Below are 27,496 nucleotides of genomic sequence, written 5' to 3' on the forward strand. Positions count from 1 at the left end.
TTGTGACAATGAATTAATCAGTGTTTTGGTCTTCTTACACCAGTATACCTGTGACACAATGGACGACTTCACCTCCGACGACCTCCCTGACGATGCCTACCCCTTTGACCTGGCCGAGTTCAATCTGGATGAGTTTGTCACCGTGGACGAGGTAGAAGGGGATGAGGCTGAAAACACTAGTCCATTGGAGTCACCCTCCTCATCCTCAATGCAGAAGATTCAAGATGTGATCCCTACCTCTGCGCGTTCTAGAAGAAAGCGCAAGAGCAGTACACAAGATACAGTAACTTCTACTCCGAAACCTAACCAGGAGACACTGCCTCCCTTGGCCAAAAGGCCTCCAGCCCCATCGTCTACATCCAGTCCGTCTGGTCAGAAAAAGCTCCCCCAAGCTCAGAAAACTCCACAGAAAGCTGCCGCAGCCAAAAAAACCGTGGCCTCAAAACCTCAACCTCCCGCAGCTTCTGGGCGCAAGACCAGGTCATCCGGTGCATTTGCTGCGACCCATGTCGCGGAGACCCAGGAACTGGGTGCCGATGGTAATGCTGCGGTGGAGGGAGAGCCTACTATGGACACCCTGTCTCAGCCCGTGGTTAAAGGCTCAAAGTCCCAGTCAGAAGAGGAAGCTGTAGTCACAAAGGAAATGGACAAGGATGGTGTAGTACCTTCATCTGGGCAGCAGGTGCCAGCAACTAGCACTGCAGTTACTGTGGAGCAAGAAAGCGCCGGGAGAGATCTAGAGATTATAGCTGAAAAAACTCCAGAGTTGGAGGGGTCAGAGGAGACCCAGGTTGAAAAAGGTGCTTCTATACTGGGTACCGAAGTCCAGAGCAGTGCCAGTTCACTGGATGTCGTTATGGTAAACAAGTCTGACACATTGAAGGAGCAAGACCCTCTGAAGAACCTGGAACAGGAAAAGCTTCAGAATGCGACGGCTTCCCAGGCACCCGAATCACAAGTTGACAACTTACCTGGGGAAGAAGACAAAGATGAAACAGTTGATGACAAACAGTCTAAATCACAACATCTGGACGCTCCAGTGCCTGAAGCCTCCGGAGCGACGGGTTCCAAGGTGCCTCTGACAACATTAGATGAGCACGAGGAGGTTTCAGAAGATGAGTCTGCTTTTCAGATACTCGACTCAGTCGAAGACCCTGAAGATGGTGATGGGGGGAGCTCTCTCCCCAAACACATGGGAGAATTCCAGATACTAGATTCTGTTGATGGTCAGACTGAGAGCCCCCCATCTTCTGAGGACCATACTACTGGTTCTAAGGCTCCGGGCGGCTCCAGACCTCAAAGGGGATGTAAAAAGGTACCAAAGAAGGGGGTTAAGAAGTTAAGCAAAACTCAGGGGGCAACCAAGACCACCGCAGGAAAGATCCATGGAGGCAAGCCGAAGAAGGGTAACCTCGTCACCCTGGATGAAGTCAGCGAGGAGGAAGAGGATTACCCGGATGACGCGGCTGAAGAGGAAGAACTGATGATGAAACAAAAGCTAGCAAAGGAGAAACGACGAGAGAGGGAACCGGAGAGGAGGAGCAGGGAGAGGAGCAAGGACAAGGAGAGAGAACGAAAACGGGAGGAGAGGATTGTCATAGATACGGACGGGTTGGTGACTTTGGACGAGATTGGAGGGGATGAGGGCGGAGAGAGGGATGAGGAGAGTGGACTTATGGAGGCAGACCTGCAAGCGTTGGTCACTCTGGATGAGATTGTTGATGAGGAAGGAGCTGAAGGGATGAGTCCACAGCCACTCCCCTTCAGCCAGGAGGATGAGTCAGGAGACACCTTCATCCCGGAGGTCAGGAACTACTCTACTATGTCTCTTTTTTCTGCCCCCCCCCCATCTATCCTCAATACAAATTATCTTTAACCTTCTTGTGGTGCCTCTTCAATCAGACTCTGGTGACCCTGGATGAGGCTGGCGGGGATGATGATGAGGGGATGGAGAAGGATATGCAGCCTGAGAGAAGCCCCGAATCACAACAGCCCTTTCATCATCACAGTGACAGCACAGGTCTGTCTGTCTGTCTCTGTCTGTCTCTGTGTGTCCGTCTGTCTTTGTCTGTCTTTGTGTGTGTGTGTGTGTGTGTGTGTGTGTGTGTCTGATCCACATCTATGTTTAGAATAGGGATTGCTTTTAGGTTTTGGCATTACAAGTTAGGTTTATGGATAGGCATTAGCGCTATGTCAGGTTTAGGTGTGAAAGGTAATATTGAGGTTAGGTTTAAGGGAATAGGGAGCTGGGAACTCTGTGTCAGGTGTGTGTGACATAAAGAGTGTGTGTGTATTTCTGATTGTCGTCTCTTCTCCAGTTGAAGCTACAGGGTCTCCCGGAGTGGAAGAGGATGGCAGGGGCATGGAGGAGATCAGGAGTATGAACCTGGTCACTGTGGATGAGGTCGGAGAGGAGGAGGAGGAGGAGGAGGAAGAGGAGGCTGCTGTTACCACCCGGACAGGTGTTAAGAGGAGGAAGAAAGGAAGGCAGACGCCTGGTGGGAGACCAAACACACACACACACACACACACACACAGGAACAAACTCACACACAGGAACACACTGTTTTAATGTTTAATTGGTCCTTCCCATCACAGTGAGGAAGTCCGCTAGAGGAAAAAGGGGGAAAGAAACTGAGGAGCCGTCTGCAGAAATTAGTCCTCCCTCTCACACAACTCCTCCCACTTCTCTGGACGTTACCTCCTCACTGGTCCAAGACACAGTGATGTCATTGGCGGACAGCCAACCTGCTCTCACGGTTCCGGACCCCCAGGAGAAAGCCGCTGAAGCCACCACGGACCGACCCAGCCTGGAGGTCCTGTCGGCTGGGAAGGAAACGGAGCCTGACCCCCCTGTGACCCAGAGTCAGGAGGTGACTGGTGTGACCAATGGGAAGACTGACTCCGGCTCCAGAACCACAGCAGGTGACTGAATGGACCGGGCCACGTCGGGCCCTAATGGAACAACATACACATTCTGATGAATAGGCTCAAATGGGAGGATTTACTGTCATTTCTTGTCACAGCTCTGTTTATTTATTGAAGTGTTATAAAGTGTTTGGAAGTTGGCGGTCATTGTCCAGACACCGGTGGGAACCGTTGGCTTTGAATCATCAGGGCTGTATTTAGCTCCTAGGTTAGAGTTGGCTGTTGGCTGCAGAGGCTGCCTGACTCAGTTTTTCACACACGGTGCTTGGTATGATCTGAGTCACGGGTCTAAATGAAAGTGTTTTTCTCTCGTTCTCCCTCCCTCCATTCCATCTCTCCAGAAGGCAGTATGACAAGAGAAGGGGAGCCTGAAGCAAAGCGTTGTCGTTCTGAATCTCCTTTGACCACAGATTTCACACTGCCTCCCTTTACACCAGACAAACCTATAGGTGATGTATCTACTGTACACACACACACGCGCACACACACACACAATATCTCTCCTTAAGTGTGTAGATGTCAGGTGTGGCTGACTCCTCCCTTTCTCCTTCAGGCGTGGACTTTGTGGTTCCTAAGACCGGGTTCTTCTGCAAGCTGTGTTCTCTGTTCTACGCCAGTGAGGACACAGCCAAGAAGACCCACTGCAGCAGTCAGCGCCACTACCAGAACGTGCAGGTACGTGTCCGTACAGACGGGCCGGAACATGCCGGAAGCTTCCCGGCTGCTCCTCTGTGGATTATTCAACAGCAGGTGTTCATTTCTCGTCCCTCATTACCCCTACAGAAATATTACCTGAAGAAGCAGCAAGCAGGAAGCTCCAGCCTCGCCTCCAGCCTGGGCTCTGCTTCCGAATGACCCCCGACCTCAACCTCGTTGCGTCGGCGACGGCGCCCTGTCACGGGTGTTGTCGTCAGCGTTGTGACGACGGTGCGGCCGTATCGACGTGACCATGTGGAATGGAAGCTGCTGACGGCGTGATCTGAAGAACACGATGGGGCCTTCGAAATACAGGGACAGTGTTTCTTAAGCTTGTTTAGGTCATATTTAGCCATTATCCTGTCATCAAAGGGACTCTGTACCAAGTGCGACGTCGTCGTTCGCCGTCAGTCGGAAACCGCTAGAAATGCTAATCCGATGTTTTCCCCGCTCCCCGTGTGCTTGTTGACATGGCTGTGTTCAATCTGTCAGCATCGAGATGTAGCATCAGTTCTACTCATTCAGTTGGACCCATGTCATGTTTTCAGGCCTAAGCACTTCAGATCAGCTCCCCATCAGTGCCTGTTAAGGGCTTGTTGAGCGTAACGCTTGACTGGATGTCAGTCCTGAAAACATTTGGGATAATAGTGCAGAGCCTGAATCCCGTCTCGGCGGGCTGAGTGGGCTGAAACCCGTCTTGGCCCGCTGAGTGGGCTGAAACCCGTCTTGGCCCGCTGAGTGGGCTGAAACCCGTCTTGGCCCGCTGAGTGGGCTGAAACCCGTCTTGGCCCGCTGAGTGGGCTGAAACCCGTCTTGGCCCGCTGAGTGGGCTGAAACCCGTCTCGGCCCGCTGAGTGGGCTGAAACCCGTCTCGGCCCGCTGAGTGGGCTGAAACCCGTCTCGGCCCGCTGAGTGGGCTGAAACCCGTCTCGGCCCGCTGAGTGGGCTGAAACCCGTCTTGGCCCGCTGAGTGGGCTGCGATTTGGACTTTGATTAATTTGTTTTTAATGTGTTTATCTGACACAAGTATATGTTTAGTGCACATTTTGTACAGAGGAGTGCGCAGGATGATGGCATGTTATTTTGCTCTTTTAGCCTGTTTTGTGACCATGTTTTTGTTTCTCCTTAACCTCTGAGTAGAAGTGCTGAACTGGGATCCGTCCATACAGACTTGTTCATTATTACGTAGACGGCTGATCTGATCCTAGATCAGAAATTCGGCTTTAAGACGCTTTGGCTGCATTGACACATCAGTTCTGTAATTATTTTCACTAATTGCTGTTAACCAACCAGATCAGCAGATTAGTGGTAATTAAACATCAGTTGGCCATCCTGGGTGGTCTTTCTACACACAGCCAATGAGTGTTAAATATATATTGGGTCCAATATGACAACATTGTGTACATTTTGGGGGGGGTCGCGGCTGTTCGATATCGATAATCCTCTGTTTAATTTACTAGAGAATATAAACTCTACAAATAAAGGTTTATTGGGAGTAATACATTTAAGTTTTGTAAAATATTAAGTTGAAAACATTGTAGAATGGTGAGTGTTGGGGTCAATGGCAAACAAAGATGAGTATATACATAACGTAGCCGAGGAAATGACATTATATAGAGAAGTTTTCTTTTTATTATTGACAGATTTTCTTTTTAACTATATTTCAATAAATGATTGGAAACATTTGCATGTTCCGTTTGTTTTTTTTGTTCCGTTCTGGGAAGGGGCTTAGGGTACCGGTTGGCTGGAATGATCCTGGAAAGAAAAGTCTGCTTTTGACGTCGATATGACGAGAGATGTCTAGTTTAAGTCTCGCAATGTTTATTACCTTTCTCATTGCTTCCCGTGGTGAAGGTCAGAGCCTCGTGTCCAGTTTCACTGATACCAATTAAACCTAGTCTGAGGCTGAAACAAACCATCCCAAGTTTTTAGTCTGCGACTAGGCTTAGTCTGTGTCCGAGAAACCGGCCCTACAGTGTTGGAGTTCAATGAGGGTTTGACTTGGTGAAATGAGAGGGCGACCGTGGCAGGTGGTTGGATTACAGAATCCAGTAAAAGGAGAGAATCTCAGTCTCAGTAAGACATCCGGAGTTATACATGATCTTCATTTATCCTATTGGGTGATTCCTGTTGCAGTCATAAGGATTCTGGGAGTATACTGTCCGAATGGACATTGTGTCCCCAGCTCAGCACCTGAACAGGTGTCATTGGAGAGATCCTGCCCCTAAAGGGATAGTCTCAGATCGGGACATACCAGTGCAGTGTGGTGAACGTATTCTCTTTCATTGGGGCTTTTTGGGGTGGGAAAATCACACACACCTGTATGTTTTCATTCTACTCCATTACATGATGAACAATAGGCCTTGACAGTTGAACGGTAGCAGTTTTAGCCTATAGCCCTTTTTAACTCAATCAAATGAACTGGGTCGGACAATGTGAGTGATATCAAGAATGACCAATTTTTGGCGTGCGTTATCATATTTCCAACATTCTCAAGACTTGATTCTCGAGTTTCTCCTGAGAGAGAGAGAGAGAGAGAGTGTGTGTGTGTGTGTGTGTGTGTCAGTCAGTCAGTCAGTCTCAGACACCTGTATATAAGATCCAGCCGATAACCACCTGCTCGTATGAACATCTCTTCAGGAACCTCACAGGTAAGAAGACATGGTTACTGACTCGGCAAGCTTAAGAAACACTGACATCAAGCAAACTCATTTTGTATTGTCTGTAATTTGTACGTTTCTAAGTTCATTTCCAGGCAGACTTCTAAGACCCAACATGACCTAGGGAATGTAGATGACTTTTCCTTCCAGTTAGTATGTTACTTCAGGTTTACTTCTGTAGGACAGAACTTGTTTTAATATGTATATTTTTATTAAGAAAATGAAATGTCTTTTATCATTTAAGTAACCTACTATGCAACTTCTTACTACTTTTTAGAAACTTTGCAACTACTGAGCTTTAACTCTCCCCATACTTAACCCATAACCTCTTACTAATCTACAATAAACTAGAATGGGAAACATTGTAATTCGATATTGTAACATATGTACATTGGATTTTCAAACAAGCACACTGGAATTTGTGACATTATACAAAATAAAGGATGGACATCAAAACATCGATGTATATAAAAAAAAATACATCATTCTATTCTATCTGCCTCATGGAAACAGCAAATGAATCAGTGTCTACACTTTCGAAATGATGTTGTCCAAATAACAACAAAAAAAAATACGGCGAGATTTGTGTGAAATGTTTTACAGAGGAGCTGGTGGTGGAGAAGTTAATGGTGTATGCGCTAAACTAAAAGGACACTTGGGAGACTCGCAAGGAGATGCACCGATGCAAAAAGCCTCTCATTAGTTAACATGTCACAACATCACATGGCTGAGAAAGCGCTGAAGCAACAGAGAAGAGTTCCTTTCTAAGGAATGTTTAGTGTCATTCTGGTGACATGATGATCGATGGGTGACACATTAAAACAAAATGACCTTGTGATGACAACAATGTGTTATCATCCCATGTGTTATCATCCCTTATGCTGTCATTCCATATGTTGTCATCCCATTATCATCCCACACCTCTGTATCTTTCCGTGCACTGAGTGTCCCCTGAGTGTCCCCTGAGTGTCCCCTGAGTGTCCTCTGAGTGTCCCGTGAGTGTCCTCTGAGTGTCCTCTGAGTGCAAGGTTATCTTGCCCCCCCTCTCCGCAGTAATGAAGATGCTCCCTCTGTGCAGCCTGTCTGCTATGCTGGCCATTGTCTTCCAGCCTGCCTTCTCGGTTACCTATAACTGCTCCTCTCTATACAACAAGATCCCAGGTAAGTCCTGGAGGGTTGTACCACTCCACCTTTCAGGGGATTGGTACAACCACAGGCCCAACCACAGGTCCAACCATCCTGCACCCCCTAACCATCCTACATCCCCTAACCATCCTGCATCCCTAACCATCCTGCATCCCTAACCATCCTACATCTCCTAACCGTCCTACACCCCTAACCATCCTACATCCCTTAACCATCCTACATCCCCTAACCATCCTGCATCCCTAACTATCCTACACCCCTAACCATCCTACACCCCTAACCATCCTACACGCCTAACCGTCCTACACCCCTAACCATCCTACATCCCCTAACCGTCCTACACCCCTAACCATCCTACATCCCCTAACCGTCCTACACCCCTAACCATCCTACATCCCTTAACCATCCTACATCCCCTAACCATCCTGCATCCCTAACTATCCTACACCCCTAACCATCCTACACCCCTAACCATCCTACACGCCTAACCGTCCTACACCCCTAACCGTCCTACATCCCCTAACCATCCTACACCCCTAACCGTCCTGCATCCCTAACTATCCTACACCCCTAACCATCCTACACCCCTAACCGTCCTACATCCCCTAACCGTCCTACACCCCTAACCATCCTACATCCCCTAACCGTCCTACACCCCTAACCGTCCTACACCCCTAACCGTCCTACACCCCCTAACCATCCTACACCCCTAACCATCCTACACCCCTAACCATCCTACACCCCTAACCGTCCTACACCCCTAACCGTCCTGCATCCCTAACCGTCCTACACCCCTAACCATCCTACACCCCTAACCGTCCTACACCCCCTAACCGTCCTACACCCCCTAACCGTCCTACACCCCCTAACCATCCTACACCCCTAACCGTCCTACACTCCTAACCATCCTGCATCCCTAACTGTCCTACACCCCCTAACCGTCCTGCACCCCCTAACCATCCTACACCCCCTAACCATCCTACACCCCCTAACCGTCCTGCACCCCCTAACCGTCCTGCACCCCCTAACCATCCTACACCCCTAACCATCCTACACCCCCTAACCGTCCTGCACCCCCTAACCATCCTACATCCCCTAACCACCCCTAACCATCCTACACCCCTAACCGTCCTGCACCCCCTAACTTTCTCCACACCTGTCCTGCACCCCTAATCGTTCCGGTGGCCCCTCAGACAACAACGACCTGAAAGTGGTTTGCGGGGCAAATGTTATCAGCCTGGAGGTGAACCTGTGTTCGGCCCAGTGGGCCGGCTTTGATCCCACCACCCTGGCTCTGAATGGCCAGCGCAACACCAGCCAGTGCCTGGGATTGGCTGACACCCAAGTGGACCCGCCCGTTATCCGCTACCAGCTGCCTGTCAATGAGAGCCAGGGCAACCCCTGTCGCCAGTTGTATCAGGTGAGGGAACTGCAGTTATGTTTGCACACCTTTTTTTCTGGTTTTGCCAAAATCCCAGTTGTAGCATTCCCGGGTTTCTTCTGTATAATGTGTTGAACTGCTCCTCAGTGAGGGCATCCAATCCACTGCCACTGGGAACTGGCCTGTGGAACTGTATGTTATGTGAACTTTGTTTGCATTATTATTGTGTGCCCAAGACTGGCCCTCTGGAAAACCTTGAAACAGCAGTGTTATGTGTAGCCTGTAACTGTAAACTTGCATTTGTCTAAAACCATAATACCACATTTCTACAGAGCAAAAGACAAACAATGTCTAGATGAATTGTGTTTTGTCTGTCTAATAACAAGGTATTCATCCTACATCAATACAATTAATCCTACAGTGATCGATTATTGTGTTGATCCTATATCATTGATCTGTCAATCACTAATCTACTCTAAAAGAATAGGAACATGTTTACAGTATCTTAAGACAGTGATTACACCCCTCACATTTTTGCAAATATTTGATTCTATCTTTTCATGTGACAACACTGAGGAAATGACACTTTGCTACAATGTAAAGTAGTGAGTGTACAGCGATATAACAGTATAACAGTGTACATTGACTGTCCCCTCAAAACATCTTAATACACAGCCATTAATGTCTAAACCGCTGGCAAAAAAGTGAGTACACCCTAAGTAAAAAAAACTACAAATAAAAACAAGAAACCAGCCACGCCTAGTTCAGCCGGCCTGCAATAGAAAATGTTGCCACCTTGAGATTCGAATCCGGGTCGCCCACATGAAAGGCTGTTTCGTTAACCAATACCACACAGAGCTGTACATGTACTGGGTGTCAGTATATCCTCTTGTCTCTATCCTGAACAAATCCTATTTTTCCACTGGCCGTTGTAATAGTTAATTGGCCATTTGTGAATGAAGTTGATACAGTTAAACTGATTAACGTTTCTTACTAAGTTTACCTGACTCTTTCCAGATTGTGGACGAAGTCCCCGATGCTTCAGGTCCCTTTGGCTCGTTCTCCAGTGTCCAGGCCGTCGTTGTCACAGGGTACATTGACACGCCCAAGTCCTCCAGCGGGATCATCAGCTACTCCACAGACCTCTACTACCACTTCTCCTGCCGTTACCCACTGGAGTACCTTCTCAACAACACAAAGATTGTAGCGTGAGTCTCTGTTCTGAAATGGACCTCATTTCACACCAGGGGGAATGTCTGGCTGAGTAAGTGTAAGGAAGCAGGATGTTTCCAGGGACAGTGGCTGTGTGATTTTCTGTACATATCCCACAAAGAGACTGTCGAAGCGGTGAACTCCCCCTGTGGAAATGACCACATTCTGCCGTCCTAGAACTGTCCCGTAATGCCATCTTTCAACCTTAGGTCATCCGTGTCAGTGGCTACCAGCGACAACAACGGCACGTTCATCAACACCTTGACCATGAGTGTTTACAATGTGAGTGTGGACATGCAATCCCAACGTGTTCTCAAAGAATAGATGAATGACCTGGCCCAGGTGGGAAGTAGAACATCATTCACATAGACCAGACCTGCCTGGAGAACGATTCAGCATATGCTTTATCTTTATCTGTAATCCTGTTTCACTATGAATGTCCTAAATGGGCCATTTAACGACAATATAAAAATAATCACTATTTTTATGATTATTAACTATGATTATACACAATAAATGTGATGTATGACCTTCCTTATTCCTCTTTTTGTACGCTTGTGTGATTTGGACTCCGCTTTTCCAAGGATTCAGACTACGCCTTTCCGCTGGTAGCTCCACCCACAGGCCTCGCACTGCGCTCCAAGGTCTACGTAGAGGTCAAGTCCACCAACCTCACCGGGAAGTGAGTTGACCCCAACGTCTTGTGATCCTTGGGGGTCAAATGTCAGTGTCTTATGAACCGTCTGCCTTATTACACACTGAATCTCTCGCCCGGTGTCTTCTTCCTCCTGCTAGTTTCAATTTGTTGCTTGACCACTGCTTTGCGACGCCAACTGTGTACAACCAATCGAACACAGAGGAGTTCGACTTCTTTGCAGGGTAATGATGACAGCTATCCTCTCGCCTCTGACAAATTACAATGAATTACCATTGAATGTTCTGGTTATAATAATATATACACTCACCTAAAGGATTATTAGGAACACCTGTTCAATTTCTCATTAATGCAATTATCTAATCAACCAATCACATGGCAGTTGCTACAATGCATTTAGGGGTGTGGTCCTGGTCAAGACAATCTCCTGAACTCCAAACTGAATGTCAGAATGGGAAAGAAAGATGATTTAAGCAATTATGAGCATGGCATGGTTGTTGGGGCCAGACGGGCCGGTCTGAGTATTTCACAATCTGCTCAGTTACTGGGATTTTCACGCACAACCATTTCTAGGGTTTACAAAGAATAATGTGAAAAGGGAAAAACATCCAGTATGCGGCAGTCCTGTGGGCGAAAATGCCTTGTTAATGCTAGAGGTCAGAGGAGAATGGGCCGACTGATTCAAGCTGATAGAAGAGCAACTTTGACTGAAATAACTACTTGTTACAACCGAGGTATGCAGCAAAGCATTTGTGAAGCCACAACATGCACAACCTTGAAGCGGATGGGCTACAACGGCAGAAGACCCCACCGGGTACCACTCATTTCCACTACAAATAGGAAAAAGAGGCTACAATTTGCACGAGCTCACCAAAATTGGACAGTTGAAGACTGGAAGAATGTTGCCTGGTCTGATGAGTGTCGATTTCTGTTGAGAAATTCAGATGGTAGAGTCAGAATTTGGCATAAACAGAATGAGAACATGGATCAATCATGCCTTGTTACCACTGTGCAGGCTGGTGGTGGTGGTGTAATGGTGTGGGGGATGTTTTCTTGGCACACTTTAGGCCCCTTAGTGCCAATTGGGCATCATTTAAATGCCACTGCCTACCTGAGCATTGTTTCTGACCATATCCATCCCTTTATGACCACCATGTACCCATCCTCTGATGGCTACTTCCAGCAGGATAATGCACCATGTCACAAAGCTCGAATCATTTCAAATTGTTTTTTTGAACATGACAATGAGTTCACTGTACTGAAATGGCCCCCACAGTCACCAGATCTCAACCCAATAGAGCATCTTTGGGATGTGGTGGAACCGGAGCTTCGTGCCCTGGATGTTGTTGTGGAAATTTCTTTACTCAGTGAGAATACATTGTATAAAGGATAGAGTCCCACTGTTAAGATAGGTACAGGAATGTGTGGGACCTGGTATTTGCATAGGGGACATCTATTGTCTGTCCAGATGCAGATCAATGGGTTTTAGGACAGGATAGGAGAAGATACAGCAAGGGGGCAGTAAGGCCAGTTGGCCCCTTTGGGTAAACATTATTGCAGGAAGGATAAGGTGGGGGAAGATAGCATTTGACGTGTGTGATAGAACAAAGGGAAAGGTGTTTGATTGACATGAAACAGATGGCAGCATCTTACCACACCCCTTCTTCCTATGTAATAAATACTGTCGAAATGATGTTTTTATTTAGAAACTATCCACCGTTACTTTGTAACCTGTATACTTTCTCCTTGCAAGCAAGATTAAAACCGTTTATTGCGTAATTGATTTCTCTTGTCTTACCTACCATTTTCATAGAATTATTTGGATTTTAGAAATTGCCATCACAATTTGGGGGCACGTCCGGGATCCTAATCCTGATCGGTTTCGAGTCCTTTCCTAACAGGTTAACCGTGCACGGCCAGAGAAAGCTCTGGAATTCTAGTACCGTCCAGAAAAGGCTTATCCTTTGACGGGCTGAGAAAGAGTGCCTGACGGGAGCTGTGACTCGTGCTTGATCAGTACAGGTTTCCTGCGGAAATTGAATTTGGAGGCAAGAACGCAATTCGGTCTAAAAACTTAAAGCTGGACTTTATAGTTTAAAATCTGCAGTAAAAGGTTGGACCTTTTTAAAATCTCATTTGTGGGCTGACGAGCTTGACTTCGCTTTCTGGTTGGTTGAGTATAAAGTAGATTTACTGGGTAAATCTGAAACATGGGGACGTGCGACAGTGAATCTTTGCCGGTCTCTGGTGTTTACGCTGGACCGGCAAGAATTATCACTGACGTATATGGTGTTTGGACATGTGAACAATGTTTCTTTGAGTGTTATTAGGTTTTCCGGCGACTGGCGTTTTCATTCGGTGATGGATGCGCGGCCTGTCGGGCTGATTGGAGGTAGATGGCCGTGGTAACGTATGAAAAGTTGTTTGGAAAGCGTAGGCTACGGTGTGTAGACAGTGTGGAGTATATTGATCTGTGTTGTAGTTTTTTTTTTGCTCAGGTTAGATGGCTCGTTCTCCTCTGATCGCCCGTCACCCCACCCCGCGGAGTTCAGTTGGACCGATAGGTGGGTCTCCTTGGAGGCCCGATCGGGACACTGCATCGTTGGAGTCATAAGCTCTGTGGACCTTTTCGTTGTGAACGTGGAAATGCTGTGGGCCGCTGGAGGCCGTTTTCTGCTCCGCTTTGGAAGTGTTGAGCATGTCTACGAGTTTCAAGAAAAGTTCCAAAAGTGGGGAGTTGTACACACCAGGTGTACACACCCGTAATCTCTTTGGCCTTGCCGCGAGTGATTCAACGGGAACACGCAGGAACGCTGAACCGCCTGAGGGAGGGGTGCGGACGGTCAGACAGGGGACCAGAGGGAGCATCAACCGGTGAGATTGTTCCTTAATACAGTTTTCATATGCTTTAGTAAACAATGTGGTTGATGATTTGATGGTTTGTAGAAATTGATAGATGGATTTGAGTAAGTATTGTGACTAGAAGTTTTGAGTATTGCAGTCAGGGCGGCTGTAGTTAGAAACATGTCGTTTTTGTTCCATGTCCTGACACCAATTCCCGTGCAGCAGTTGGACTGCGTGATGGAGTATAGCGTGCTCCTGTATGTGTGTTTGTGAAGTGTGGTGTTTTGGTTAATAGCGACTGTAGTTAGGCCTGACAACCATTCCTATGCTGCTAACCTATTGCGTTGCGATTAGTGCTGGATTATAAGCGGTTGGACTGCTTGAACGTCTGCAATTTAGGTTGGACTTAAATATGCAATTGAGATTGGATCTCATACTTTCCTGTAAATTGCCGCAATTGTTGGTCAGCTTATGGTTTGGATCAGTATGCTACAGAAGTTGTATATGCACGCGCCACATGTGTTTGTTCTGTTTGTGGTCATCATCTAGTAAATGCATTTGTCCATTTTGGTATTCCCTGTGCACGAGGGATCCGATTGGCTGCATTGAGTATTCCTTGATAGAATATTGGATCTCGTTTACCGAGGTTGGTGTTAACTTGGAAGTATTTGTAATCGCAATGTTTCTTCTTGTTTGGAGTGCGTTTGGGCGAACGCTTACATTGCGTTGTTAACATGGTTATTATGCGAGGCCTACTCTTTTGGCCTTTGCCTTTGTGTTGAAATTGAATTTGCCCGATGGCTGGCACACGTGGGAGTGTTAGCCTGCTAACTTAGGTGTTTAAGAGAATATTGTCCGAAATATAATTAGAGGGAGAGCTTAGAAATTGGTATAATGATGATTCTGTGATTTGGTAAAATATGGTTTCGTAATGAGGGGTTAAAATAGTGTTTTCTCTCTCCTTGTATGGAGTGGGAAGCAGACGATAGCGAAAGTTTTAGTATTAAGATAACATGCTGTTTTCCATGAAGACTGGATTCAGCCAATATAGTCATAGCCTGCAAAAGAGTGTAAAATGACTACGGTCTGTTTATTCCCCAAATAGCCAAAGCCAGTTTATCCCCCGTTTAAATAAACCCGTAAAATTAGACGTCCTATTTTAAATGCTAAATTGAGTTTGGTTAAATAATATAGTTTCTCTTCTATGTATTTACCAACGATAACTGGGATAATACTTGTGTTTTTAAAACCAACGCATGATACTCGTTCATGGAATTTAAATTCTGGAATGGTACGTTTGTGAACAAATAGGGTATTGATGTAAAGGTGTTTAAGGCTACATTGAGTTTCCTTTGGATTTCTTATTGTACCTTGATTATAGTGACGTCATAAATCTGTTTTCTGCCTGGAGTGCCATTCTTAAGAGTTTCTTAATTTCCACCATAATGTTGAGTTTTTGTATAGATAATGATAAGCACATTTTTACAAACTGTGAAAATATTAGATAGGTTGGACACTAAATCTAGAATCTTCAGTTAACGAACGATGTAGGCTAAATTGAGAGGATGGTCTGGGGACCATAAAGGAACATTTGGCCTTGCTAATGGCTTACCATATATGTGTTGAGCTCAGAGCTTCAGGAAGGGTGGGCAGGTCCACTGGGATGGCTTCCGCCACCCTTAACATTATATCAAGGTAGCATATTACTAAGGGTTAAATTCGAGTGTTCAGCCTGTTCTCACACGTGGTAATTTTACCAACACATGTTCAGTTTTGGGATGATAAAACATTAAGTGAAAGCAGAATAAGTTTTCCTTTTGGTTGCTTTAATGTTTACATTTATGATTTCGAATCAAATTGTAGTAAGGGGGGAGACCTTGAGTCATCCAACATTGTTAATTGCTAGAACAAATTCGATGTCTTTGCATGAGATATGCATGGAAGTAGCGATTTTGGGTGACCGCCACTATTTTGAATGACGTAGACTTACATCTAAAATTGAGAAAATTCCCTAGAGTTTAGGAGGTAAATTGAGTCATGATGTTGTTGGTCTCAACTTAGTTTGGCCGTTGCTTGGGGAAATGCAAATTTTTATATGCTACTTTGGAAGTTCCTTCACACGAGCGACCGTGTGTGTGGTACAGTTTTTATTTCCTTTGTTTTTCTTATTTTCGGTTGTTTTGGTTGGATATTCAGTTTGCGACGTTTACTGGATGTATGTTAGATTCCTCCCAACTATCGTTTTCTTTTTAATTTTGGTCCTGTAATGGTTCTGCTTTCAAGCTTGAAGTCATTTTCTGTCTTGAAAGCATGGGGGGATTGTATGAAATGATTATCTATAGTGGAAAAGAGTTGAACTTAGAGTTCAAATGAAAAAGAGTTGAACTTAGAGTTCAAAGCAAATTAAATAGGTACTTAAAGAAGTTGCGTGAATAATCTAGTTTGTCAAATTGGGTCTTTGAAAAGTATGTTTTATGTGAAATCTAACATGGGTATGGTTGAGTAGAATACATCTTGCCATTTTTGAAATGGTTTGGCTAAGCAATAACTAATTTGATGGGTGTGTTACTTTTCAGTTAGTTTAATATTTGATTAGAAGTAATCATATTAATCTTATGCACTATGGAATAAGTGGGTAAAAACGTGCAGGGAGCACATTTTGTTATTCCTTACATGTTTACAAAATGTTGCCATGTTTTAATTGATATTGAGAAAATAATTCTGCATTAAGTTATATTTCTGGAAAACCAAGTTGAGAAGTCTTACATGGTCTAAATTGCATAAAAAGAGGTACAGACCCACTGGAGCACTCCACTCACTGACACAAAAAACAGTTTGAGATGGATTTTTACTTGTTTGGACTCTTTAGAAGAGAAACAGACATTATCAAAATTGGGTATTCTAATTCTAATTTAAGTTCTGTCCTAGTAAGCAATCATTGGAATGTTAATGGTTAACAGAGGTTTCTTTGAGGTGAATGATGAGGAAAAAGTTTGTTTTACTATTGTCAATGCCTGGGGTGTTTCAAGATAACTACAGTGTCCCTTAGTGATAAGGTGACAATCCTCCAAGACCAGGGTCTGTTATCCTTAGGTTAGTAAACCACCCCCCACTCCAGGGAGAGCCCTGTGGTGGTAAAGGAGTAAAAAGGGGGGGTCATGATTTATGACAGGATTTCAGAGTGTGTTTGATGTGCTAGGATAATAAGAAGAGACTTGGAGACATTCACACTGAGTTTCATCTTGTAGAGAAATTAGGCTAAATAACAGTTATGTTAGCTGACCTTTAAGTTGGTGTGAAATGTTTGATTTGAAATAAGGTATTTGGTCCTTTATGTCAAACAATGGGTGAATTTGATTGTAGTTCCGATACAACACAATCAGATGTAAATTATATAGGTGGACTGAGAATTGTTCATGAACTACTATTAGAGAGTGGTACTTCAATGTAAGTAAACTATCTTAACTGATGAGTTTTTGGAACAGTAATGAGATATGTGAAATTGTGTTCTTCTGTTCTTTGTGTTGGTTGTTACACCAACTATAGAAAAGAGTGGAATTGTTATTTTGCTACACTAGCAGAACAGAAGCACCAGAGATGTTAATGTTTTAACGATACTGTTATTGATTTCAACCGTTCTAATCTATTTGGAGAAAAGAAGTAGGGAAATATAGGGTTTGAGTGTTTGATAGTGTGTGGTTCTAATGTATCAGCGAGATGCAACAAGCTAACGTGATGGACATATGTGATGATGTACTGTGCAGTTGGAACTAATCTTCTCAAGGATAATTCACACATTCAGATACAGAACACTTGAAAGCGATTCGGCAACAGAGGACTTGCTGGAGCCCAGAGAGAGACTGAGCTTGGCTTAAAAGGACAACTGTGGGGTGGCTGAGGTGAGATGGATCTCACAGACACACAGACAAACTGTCCTACAGCTGAGAGAGGAGTCGACTCTGGAGCGCTGCATGTCTAGGTGCTGCACGTCTACAGGATGCTGAGTTCCTGTGAGCTGGACTGACTTGAGTCCTGCTGGTTCTGCAATGTGATGGAGAAGGCAACCTCCGACCGAGAGGATGGAGGCGTAGGAAAGATCTACTGCACAACATCATGCTACGCTGATTGGGTCCATACCAGGTACATCTCATCTGCTGTCCAGGTAGCTGAGAGAGGAACCTGGGATCGACGACACGCTACACAAGGATTTCAGTGGTGAAAGGTTAGACGCAGTGAATTGAAGTCACTGAGGGAAAAGTGAATTTTCGGGTGCTAGTAACCAGTCACTTTCTACATGGCCTTTAGCTCTAGAACCTTTAGCTAAAACTGGTCATCTTGGAGTTCACAAAGGAGAACACACAGATTCTCCTGGCCTGGCTGATAAAGCAGCTAGAATGGAGACAACAAGAGCTGTGTCTGCATTTGAGCTATGAAGGACAACACCTTGGAATATACATTGGCCTGTCAAAGAAATGGTTCATAACTGACTGTCTGACGTTTGGAAGAGCAGAACATTTGTGATGACTTTGGAAGAACATCCAAATGGAACCATGGAGAGGACTTTTCAGTGAATCGAGCAGTTGGCATGAGAGGACTTTGTAACAGTGATAAATTGAAGGATGCATTCAGTGATAGGTGTTTATGATGATTTTAACATAAAAGTTTTGCTGTACTATGTTATGATTCTGTATGATGACAATGTGTGATCTTGGATTTTGTACGGAAGGTAATCATCTAGAAGAATGTAAAGGAGGATTCAGACATTTCAGATTTGCTAAGTTCTCTAATCACTAAGGATAATAATATTGACTGGGTCATGTTGTTAAAGAGTACTGTTTTGTTGCAGTCTACATCCTAATGAGTGTACTGTTTAAGGTTTGATACCAAGGTTTGACATGGTATCAAGAGGATGGATTGTTGTGGAAATTTCTTTACTCAGTGAGAATACATTGTATAAAGGATAGAGTCCCACTGTTAAGATAGGTACAGGAATGTGTGGGACCTGGTATTTGCATAGGGGACATCTATTGTCTGTCCAGATGCAGATCAATGGGTTTTAGGACAGGATAGGAGAAGATACAGCAAGGGGGCAGTAAGGCCAGTTGGCCCCTTTGGGTAAACATTATTGCAGGAAGGATAAGGTGGGGGAAGATAGCATTTGACGTGTGTGATAGAACAAAGGGAAAGGTGTTTGATTGACATGAAACAGATGGCAGCATCTTACCACACCCCTTCTTCCTATGTAATAAATACTGTCGAAATGATGTTTTTATTTAGAAACTATCCACCGTTACTTTGTAACCTGTATACTTTCTCCTTGCAAGCAAGATTAAAACCGTTTATTGCGTAATTGATTTCTCTTGTCTTACCTACCATTTTCATAGAATTATTTGGATTTTAGAAATTGCCATCACAATGTGCATCCCACAAATCTCCATCAACTGCAAGATGCTATCCTATCAATATGGGCCAACATTTCTAAAGAATGCTTTCAGCACCTTGTTGAATCAATGCCATGTAGAATTAAGGCAATTCTAAAGGCGAAAGGGGGTCCAACACAGTATTAGTATGGTGTTCCTAATAATCCTTTAGGTGAGTGTATAATATTGTTGCTGTTGTAAGTGCAGTATATATGATTGCGATAAGCAGAGTTTAATGTTACGTGTCACGTGTGCAACAAAAACTGTACGCGCCAAAAAACCAAACATGTTGCTATTAACCTTCAACATAGATGTGTTGTAGATGCACACACATCCGTCACAGTGAATGGGATTTCCAAGAATTCCCGATTCTCCTTTGAGGCATTCCGGTTCGTGATACACAAAAACATGGACAGGTCCACAATCTACCTGCACTGCATCATCCGGCTGTGCGAGCCCAGCAAGTGCCAGGAGATTATTGATGTGAGTGGACTAAATTTACAATCTAAAAATAAAAAAGGTTCCTCAAGGATCCTTGGGGGGAATTAAATTGTGGGTGGGAACTCTCTATCTTCTTAAAGGACCGGCGACTGTTATCTGAGGTAGCTGTCCTCTAAAAATATTTGATTTGCCCCACGGTCAATTTGAAGACCCCCCTAGATGATCCTTCAGTGCCAATTATTTGCTTACTGGTTTTGCTCATTCTGTCTCTATGACATACAGTTTTGCGATAGCCATATATTCAGGTCCACATTGTTCGGAAAACCATGGCAGGTGATTGTTTATGTTACGGTGTGTTTTCACCACAGGGTTGCCATAACAAAAGAAGAAAGAGATCTATGGAGGCTTTGGCATCAGAAGCAGGGGATTCTGCCACTGTTTCCGTGGGTCCACTCTACACCGGTAGATCAGGTAAAACTTGAAGACACATTAAAGGGACAATTCACCCAAATTGCAAAATGACATGAGTTGCCTTCCCATGTAAGTTGTCTGTGAATAGGCTATGACAGAATATGTTCTTACAGTCACTGGCCCCATTTCCAGATGTGAACCTTTCAGCATTTGTTGTACAATTCTCGTTCAAGTCTGATATTTTGAATTCATGCATACATCATTGTCAAAAGCATAAAAATAGATTTTGAATAGATTGTGAAGCTCTTATAGATGATTAAAACATGATGTGTACCAAAATGCTAATAGCCATGACTTGAAAGGTAATTGAGCAATAACTTTTCCCTCTGTTTGTTTTGTTTCCCACAGATACAATCCCCAATGCATTGCCACTGAGTGAGTTCAAAATTTGTTCAAATTTGATTCCAGTGCTAGTCAGTCCTTGCGTTACTGCATCGTTTACCTGTGCTAACCAGACCTTGGGCAAAAACACCTACTCCTGGTGCTAGCCAGCTGGGCTAGTATGACTTTTCTCTGTTTTGGTACCTTAAACCCTTAACATCCAGTCAGAACTAATATTTTAACTTGCGGCATTCGTGGATCCTAAGGACACAAATCGATTAACACTGTGAATTCGATCCCTAACTCGGTGTATTATGGGAGTCGCAAAATAATATAAAACAAACAAATGTGTGTGCTTGGAGCCCATGCACGTACCTGGGTGTGCTGGAATGGACTGAATACATGGGATGGCTGCGGGTCCCTGGGATGGCTGCGGGTCCCTGGGATGGCTGCGGGTCCCTGGGATGGCTGCGGGTCCCTGGGATGGCTGCGGGTCCCTGGGATGGCTGCGGGTCCCTGAGGAGAGGGTTGACTACCTCTGTGTGCACAATTGGATGACATAGCACGCAGCTGGATGACATAGCACGCAGCTGGATGACATAGCACACAATTGCATGACATAGCACTGGATAGTATGGATAGTTTGTGAGTACAGGTTGGCAAAATATGCCTGTTAAAATGCAGCTCTATTTTCTCCTTGTGTTCTCCAGGCAGCGGACGGGTGCCGTCAGGAGCTGACATGGTTAAATATAAAGGGCTAATCATATGGATCCCCTTTGTCACCGCGGCCAGAACACTGCTGGTCTAGAACACTGCTGGTCTAGAACACTGCTGGTCTAGAACACTGCTGGTCTAGAACACAGTTGGTCTAGAACACTACTGATCTAGAAATATTTTTCACCATCAACAGGTTTTAGAGTAGAGGGTAAACCCCATCCAGTTTTACTGTGTAGAGGGTAGACCCCATCTAGTTTTACTGTGTAGAGGGTAGACCCCATCTAGTTTTACTGTGTTAAGGGTGAACCCCATCTAGTTTTACTATGTAGAGGGTCGACCCCATCTAGTTTTACTGTGTAAAGGGTGAACCCCATCTAGTTTTATTGTGTAAAGGGTGAACCCCATCTAGTTTTATTGTGTAAAGGGTGAACCCCATCTAGTTTTACTGTGTACAGGGTCGACCCCATTTTGTTTTACTATGCAGAAGGTTTACACTTTGCTTTTGACAAACACATTTCTCTGCCAATGTTCCCTTCCACCTCTGAGCTGTCCAGTTTCTACAGATGTCAATATGTTTGTATTTATCTATCCACACACATACACACATACACGTGCACACACACGTGCACACACACATGCACAGCACCGGCTCACAGACTGACACACTGATTTTTCACACCCCTTTATGTTTATTGTTCGTCTTTAGACTATCATGGTTTTGTTCTGACTCACGTCTCTCTGTTTAATATTCTATGGACTGCCATGGTTTTGTGGAGAAAATCTCCAGTTGATCATAGATAAAGTTAATCAACCCCTACTGTATGTACTTAAATTACTGGTTATGAAGTAAAGCATTTAAATGCATGAATCATATTGCACTTTTTTGTAATACAAAATACATTGTAGGCTGTCAGACAAGACAACGTCCATATACTTGTGTTATAGTGAGTATTCTGTGATGTGGGAATTAAAACGTAATCAACAACATTCATCTAAGACACATAGTAATTCAATTGTAATTATTATTCTGAAGCGTGGGAATTGAAACGGTATCCATGGCATCAATCTACCACACGTAACATGTGTATCGTCATCATTTTTCCAGAATGACACATGGCCACTCCCTCTCAGTGCCTCTGTACGGCGTTTCGAACTGGTGTCTTCTGCAATGCTATAACGCCATGTGGGTACGAGTAAACTTATTTTTTATATCTAACTAAATACACTTCAATCAAGACTCGGGCATAAAAAAAAAAACGACGACGCAACGCAGAAAGCATGAGAGTATGTATATGTTAGACATGTAAAAACAATCTCCCATCCCATTGGTGGATTGACAGAGAGAGGTAGAGACAGGCAATCATGGCGGGTGTACCACCTGGTTAAACAGCAGGCATGAGAAGTGCGTGCTCGTTTGCTTTGCCCGGTGGCCCCAGGCTAACAGGGGAAATACATTAAGCATGCGGCTAATTAAAGGTAAAGGTGCGAATGAAGGTGTGACACGAAGCAGCTGGGATTACGCTGCGCTTTACTGTAAAACAGACAATTAATTTAGACCAGCCCCCCTGGGGTGATGTACATTTGACTGTTAAGATGAGATCTAAAATGTCTGGGTTTAGTAAACTCAGATTTTGTGTGAATTGTTCTCCTGCAACTCTGTGCAGTAGCTTATAAAATATATATAATAACATAATAATTAATAATATAATACTGTATAATAATTTTAATACTACAGTTCTTTACAGTATTTGTAATGAAAGTACGATACAGGAAACAATTCTACTCAGGAGTCATTTAAGGACTTCAGATGTTATCTGTTTTTTCGTAATGCCACGGGTAAAAGCATCAGTGACCAACATAACAAAGCTCACTAGTTCCAAAAAGGGAGTAATCTCATCTCATCTTCATTCGCTTGACATTACTCCCATGCTAATCAGCTGGATCAAATACTTTTACCAGGCCCCAAAGAACAAATGATCACATTCATCAAGAATTTACCGCAGTAACAGCACTGCGCCCTGGTCTAAAACCTGACGGATAAAATACCATTCTCAGACAGAGAAGAGCATAGTAGAATGACTGTATATGAACAAGCCATAACAGAACATAAGATTTACAGTGTGTAAACTAAACACACACATACACACTACACACACATGTGACATATTTAAGTCACAAGATTACGGTTATGATGAAGCCGCAAGCTGTTTTGTTTAGGCAGGCTACATTTCTTTTCTCCCTTCTTTCCTTTGTCAACCAGACAAGGTGCATTGTGGGATTGAGATTGACTGGGTCACATTCAGGTCACGCAGGTCAGCTGCACCCGAAGGCTTTCTTTCACCTTCCTTTCTTCCTGTCACACACTCACGAGCACATGCACACAAGCACTGTAACCTTTAACCTGTCTGTCAATGCAGGCTCACGCTTCAGAATGAGGTAGGTGGAGAGGTAAGAGAAAAAGACAGTGAGAGAAAGAATGAGACATGCTTTACTTAAATTTACCATGGGACTGATTAAATTAGTAGTAGTGTTCCACCCCTGGGAAAACCTTTGTAATGATGAAATGGTCCGATTTTATAGCATTCTGTCCCTTGGGATACCACTTTAAGAACGAAGTATAAATCTCAATAGAATCTTCCCTAACGTGGCATTCTTTGTGAATGTAGGCTGCAGCTGACCAGCTATGAGCTGAACACTGGCTGGATTAAAGACAACACAATGTGAAGTGTGCTTTCAAAAAGAAGGAGACACCATTGATCTATTCCTGGGACACTGCAAACGTTACAATATTGAAATACATGGGCCTTTCTGATCTTGAGTTATGGTTGTCAACTATCTGATGTATGGCCTTTCTGTACAGAACGCATTTAAAATCTAACAGCAAATTAAAATATCTGGCCAGGAAATTTTTGGCATTGCCTCCCTCAGGTCTTCTGGGCTGTGATTCCACACGTTTGATTTGTTTTAAAACGCTTTGTGTGTCTTTATTGATACGATGCCTTTAATGGCCTCTCTCAATATGAAGGCTATGCTCACTTTATTTTGGGTCACGGTGGTCAGTTATTCAATCACTGTTTTCTCTCTGTCTAGGTCAAGGTGGCATAACAGCTTTCTGATTTAAAAAAAAAAGTGGTAGGGGGGTTGATTTACTTTAGTCCTGTATTTGTTTTTGTGTTTTGTTTGGGTCTTGCTGTGTTGCTGTCCTGGGGTTCTATTGTCTCTGTACGTGTTCTTGAACAGAGCCTCAAGCACAGCTGGTCTCTGTCTCTCTCTTTCTCTTTTTGTTGCTCTCTTCCTGTCTCAGTTAAATTCCATTTAGTTAAAATGGGGCATTATTGGCATTGAGAACATTTGCTTACATTGCAAAAGTAAGTTAATTAAGAAAAAGTGAATATACACTGTAAAGAGTAGTGTAGCAAATCATAGTGATTAATTTATAACTGAGTGGTTACCTATGAGTAATTGTAATAAAATAACATTATCCATGTCAATACAATCTTAATTTAGTTTAAAAAAAAATTTAGGAACTTATCTTGCAGAATTATTGTGACAATATTGTAATGCTATTATTTTTTTATAAGAACCCAGTTACCTCATTTTACACAAGGGGGACTCATTTGGCATAAACCAGGAAGTAATCAAATGTGGCATAAACATTTTTGACACACGTGTTTAAAGACTCTAAACACGTCTAAAAGTTTTGTACATAAGGTTACAGAAAAAATATTTAGTCGACAGGCTACACATGCAGATAGATGATCCACCCAAGTACTGGTCCAACACACAGTTTAGGTCCCCTCCAATGACCAGATTAGTCTTGAGATATAGATTACCTGGTCTTATGGTTAAAACCTACCAGTGACTAACCTAATACTGGTTCTGTGCTGGAAAGGAATTTGCTTCCCAGTTAAAATCACCTCTCACCCTGACAGAGGAAGTTCCGAAACACACTCCACACCCCTCCCCACATTTAGAATATTGAATGTATTTATTTTAATGGAGTGTCAGAACATTTCGGTGTATTCCGATGTTATTTATAATATCTATTTTCTGTTAGTATTTTTTTTTTATATATATTGGTTGAAATTAATATCCTCTCATTGGCTCCTGTGATAATTATTGGCTTTCAATTTTTATTACCCCCCCCCCCCCCCACACACACACACACACACACAGACACACACACCCTCTGGTTGTGTTTTAGGCAGGTGTTGTTTTCTTTGGGTAATGTACAGTACTGTGACTATTGCTACTAGCTACATTGAGTTGGAGAAAAGAATGTGTCCATCCTCTCTTTTGCTTTTTCTACCTCCCCTCTGTTCTTCTCTAATACTCCCTCGTATTAAACACTTTTTTTAAAATGTGAGGATAATAATGTAATTACTTTAATATTGCTTTAAAATAATATTCCCTGAAATGTGTTTAAATCTATTGAAATACATAAGCTGGCCTCATTTAACAAAACGTAAATTCCCTGAATTTGTTTTTCTTTCGTTTGATGTGTTGTGTTTGAAGTGTTCTGAATCTCTTTTTCTTTCTGTCTCATCTCTCTTTCTCTCTCTCTCTCTCTCTCTCTGCTCCTAATAAGAATATTTTCCCTCCCTCTCTGCTGATGACGCTGTTTATTCACCAGTCATTGGATGCCTGTTCTTTCCCACTCACTGTCCAGAACACACAGGCACACGTTTGCACTAACAGACAATAACAAATTAGGGAGACAGAAAACAGACCAGCTCCCCCCCATCCTTCTCTGATCCTTGATACTTTCTCCCTGCCACCAGTTCTGTAGCCTTCTACTCTTCCTGTTATGTTTCTGCATTTTAAAACATTTTAGAACATCTCTGGTGTTCCAGAAAAGTCTGCATTATAAAAAAGCATGCCAGCATCCTAGAATATCTCTTTCCCTCGACTGGCCCTCCTTCCTTCCTTCCTTCCTTCTTTACTCTATCTATCTATCTATCTATCTATCTATCCCTCCATTCCTCTTATGCTAATACATACATATGTGATAGCTGTCACAGCCTATGCATGTGAGCTGTATCTGTATGTGTGCTAGGGCTAAACTAATCCCCCCCAAAAAACTGCATAAGATATACAGTATTATCTCCTTTGCTCAGTTTCTCTCTCTCTCTCTCTCTTACTATTTCAAAATTGGAGATCTATGGGGCGATACGCCTGCCTTCTGTTGTGACTGACAGGTTTGACTGAGTGTGGTTCAAGGGAGTGAGGTCAGGGTGGAGGGCAGCGATACCCCTGAGCACTGCAGGTGAAGCAAATCTGCTCATCAGGGCAGGGAACCACCATTGGTAATGAGAGGGGACGTGAGAGATCTGGATAGATATCAGCCATTTCTCCAGGGACACGCGAGGAGAGAGATCTGGATTGGAGGGTGTGATAGAAAAAGCAGTTTAAAGTAAATAAATAAAAATGACTACTGAACTAAAATATACCCTGCATGCGCCACTAGTACATCAGAAAAGTGAGAGGGGGGTTAAATAGAGATGGAGAGAAAGAGAGAGGCAAAGGTGGATGGGAGAGGGGGAGAGGGGAGAGAGAGAACGGGGGAGAGGGGAGAGAGAGAAAGGGGGAGAAACGAGGAGAGAAAGGGGTATGGGGTGGAGAAAAGAGTAGAGAGGGGAGTAGGAAGAGAAAGATAAGGGGGAGGGGTGAGAGAAAATGGGGTTAATGATAGAGAAAGAACGAAAGGGGGGAGGGAGAGGGAAGAGAGAGAAAAGCGGGAAACAGAGAAGGTGGAGGAGTGGATAGAGAGGAAAGGAAAACGGGAGAGAAGAGAGGGGAGAGAGGGAGGAGCAGACAGCGTGAGAAAGAGGGAGACTGCAGTGAATGGACAGGTGGTTTCTGTGCCGTTAGAAAACAGAGCTGGTGGCAGGCAGCTCGAGATCGACACAGATAGAGAGCCTCTGCACGCATCTAATCTCATCTCTCCACGGCAACCAAGTAACCACACTCCAACCGGCACCATGACAACCGCAGGCAGAACACACGTTACACACACACACGGCCACGGGAACCGGAGCCCACGGAGCTGGCTCTGATCCAAGCCGCGGAGACCGCACTGCCTACCGGCCACGCACAGCTCTCCTCCTCCTACTCTTTCCAGCCACTGAATCGAGGATGAATATTAGCTGCTCTGTTTTTCCTCTTATTCAACCATTAACAAATGGAGGACATTCACCTGTGGCGGTGGATAAATTTTTTTAGATTTTTTTTAAGGAATGGACAGATTTTTTTTGGCAAGCTTTTCCAGCTGTTACCAATGTGTTGTTGACGCACTGTTTAACGAAGAGTAATAATAAGAAAATAAATAAAAAAACATAAGAAGGACGGTGGTTTGATATTTCTCACGGAAGAAAGGGACAGGAAGGGTTTTGAGCGCGGGATAGAAGCCAGATGCGTTGCGCTGGGCTGCTGCTGAGGGATGCTCCTCGTGTCGCGGCTCTGCGCTAGGAGTTCCCCGCGTGTGTGCCCCTGTGCATGTGCTAAGCTTTGCGAGTCGACTGAGTCTGTGTGTGTGTGAGAGAGGCAAGGCCAGAAAAGGCAACAGAGAGAGCTCACCAGCTCAACACTCGACGCGGCTGGAAAA

General features: G+C 44.1%; 3 protein-coding genes across 5 annotated transcripts in view; all 3 read left to right on the forward strand.

Moving 5' to 3' along the window:
• Positions 1-5,309, forward strand: part of znf638 (zinc finger protein 638) — a 39,562-nt gene extending 34,253 nt beyond the window's left edge. For all 3 annotated transcript variants that reach the window (XM_020043358.3, XM_020043359.2, XM_013132583.4), the window contains 7 exons: positions 44-1,804; positions 1,903-2,020; positions 2,319-2,498; positions 2,599-2,925; positions 3,270-3,377; positions 3,482-3,603; positions 3,712-5,309. In XM_020043358.3, the coding sequence (XP_019898917.3) occupies positions 44-1,804; positions 1,903-2,020; positions 2,319-2,498; positions 2,599-2,925; positions 3,270-3,377; positions 3,482-3,603; positions 3,712-3,783 (2,688 nt within the window). In that variant the 3' untranslated portion in view covers positions 3,784-5,309. The remainder of the gene's footprint in view (positions 1-43; positions 1,805-1,902; positions 2,021-2,318; positions 2,499-2,598; positions 2,926-3,269; positions 3,378-3,481; positions 3,604-3,711) is intronic.
• Positions 5,310-7,340: 2,031 nt separating this feature from the next.
• LOC105006725 (zona pellucida-like domain-containing protein 1) lies at positions 7,341-21,869 on the forward strand. Its single transcript, XM_010865382.4, has 10 exons — positions 7,341-7,445; positions 8,624-8,850; positions 9,829-10,019; positions 10,233-10,305; positions 10,608-10,705; positions 10,819-10,902; positions 19,254-19,425; positions 19,752-19,854; positions 20,203-20,229; positions 20,886-21,869. The coding sequence occupies exons 1-10, from the start codon at positions 7,346-7,348 to the stop codon at positions 20,981-20,983; spliced, it is 1,173 nt and encodes a 390-aa protein (XP_010863684.3). The 5' UTR covers positions 7,341-7,345; the 3' UTR covers positions 20,984-21,869.
• Positions 21,870-26,728: 4,859 nt separating this feature from the next.
• LOC105009201 (short transient receptor potential channel 5) overlaps positions 26,729-27,496 on the forward strand; it is a 71,195-nt gene continuing 70,427 nt past the window's right edge. The window contains 1 exon segment of the mRNA XM_034290331.1: positions 26,729-27,496. This exon segment is cut by the window's right edge and continues 191 nt beyond it. The gene's annotated coding sequence lies outside the window, so the exon portion shown is untranslated.

This window comes from Esox lucius, chromosome 24 (assembly GCF_011004845.1).
Source record: "Esox lucius isolate fEsoLuc1 chromosome 24, fEsoLuc1.pri, whole genome shotgun sequence".
NCBI lineage: Eukaryota > Metazoa > Chordata > Actinopteri > Esociformes > Esocidae > Esox > Esox lucius.

What these genes read in the sequence shown, in the direction of transcription:
- LOC105006725 (XM_010865382.4), top strand. Translation starts at nt 7,346, where the DNA reads ATGCTCCCTCTGTGCAGCCTGTCTGCTATGCTGGCCATTGTCTTCCAG. An exon ending in CCTGTCGCCAGTTGTATCAG is followed by an intron (nt 8,851 to 9,828) that starts GTGAGGGAACTG and finishes GACTCTTTCCAG; the next exon opens with ATTGTGGACGAAGTCCCCGA. An exon ending in AGTGCCAGGAGATTATTGAT is followed by an intron (nt 19,426 to 19,751) that starts GTGAGTGGACTA and finishes TTTTCACCACAG; the next exon opens with GGTTGCCATAACAAAAGAAG.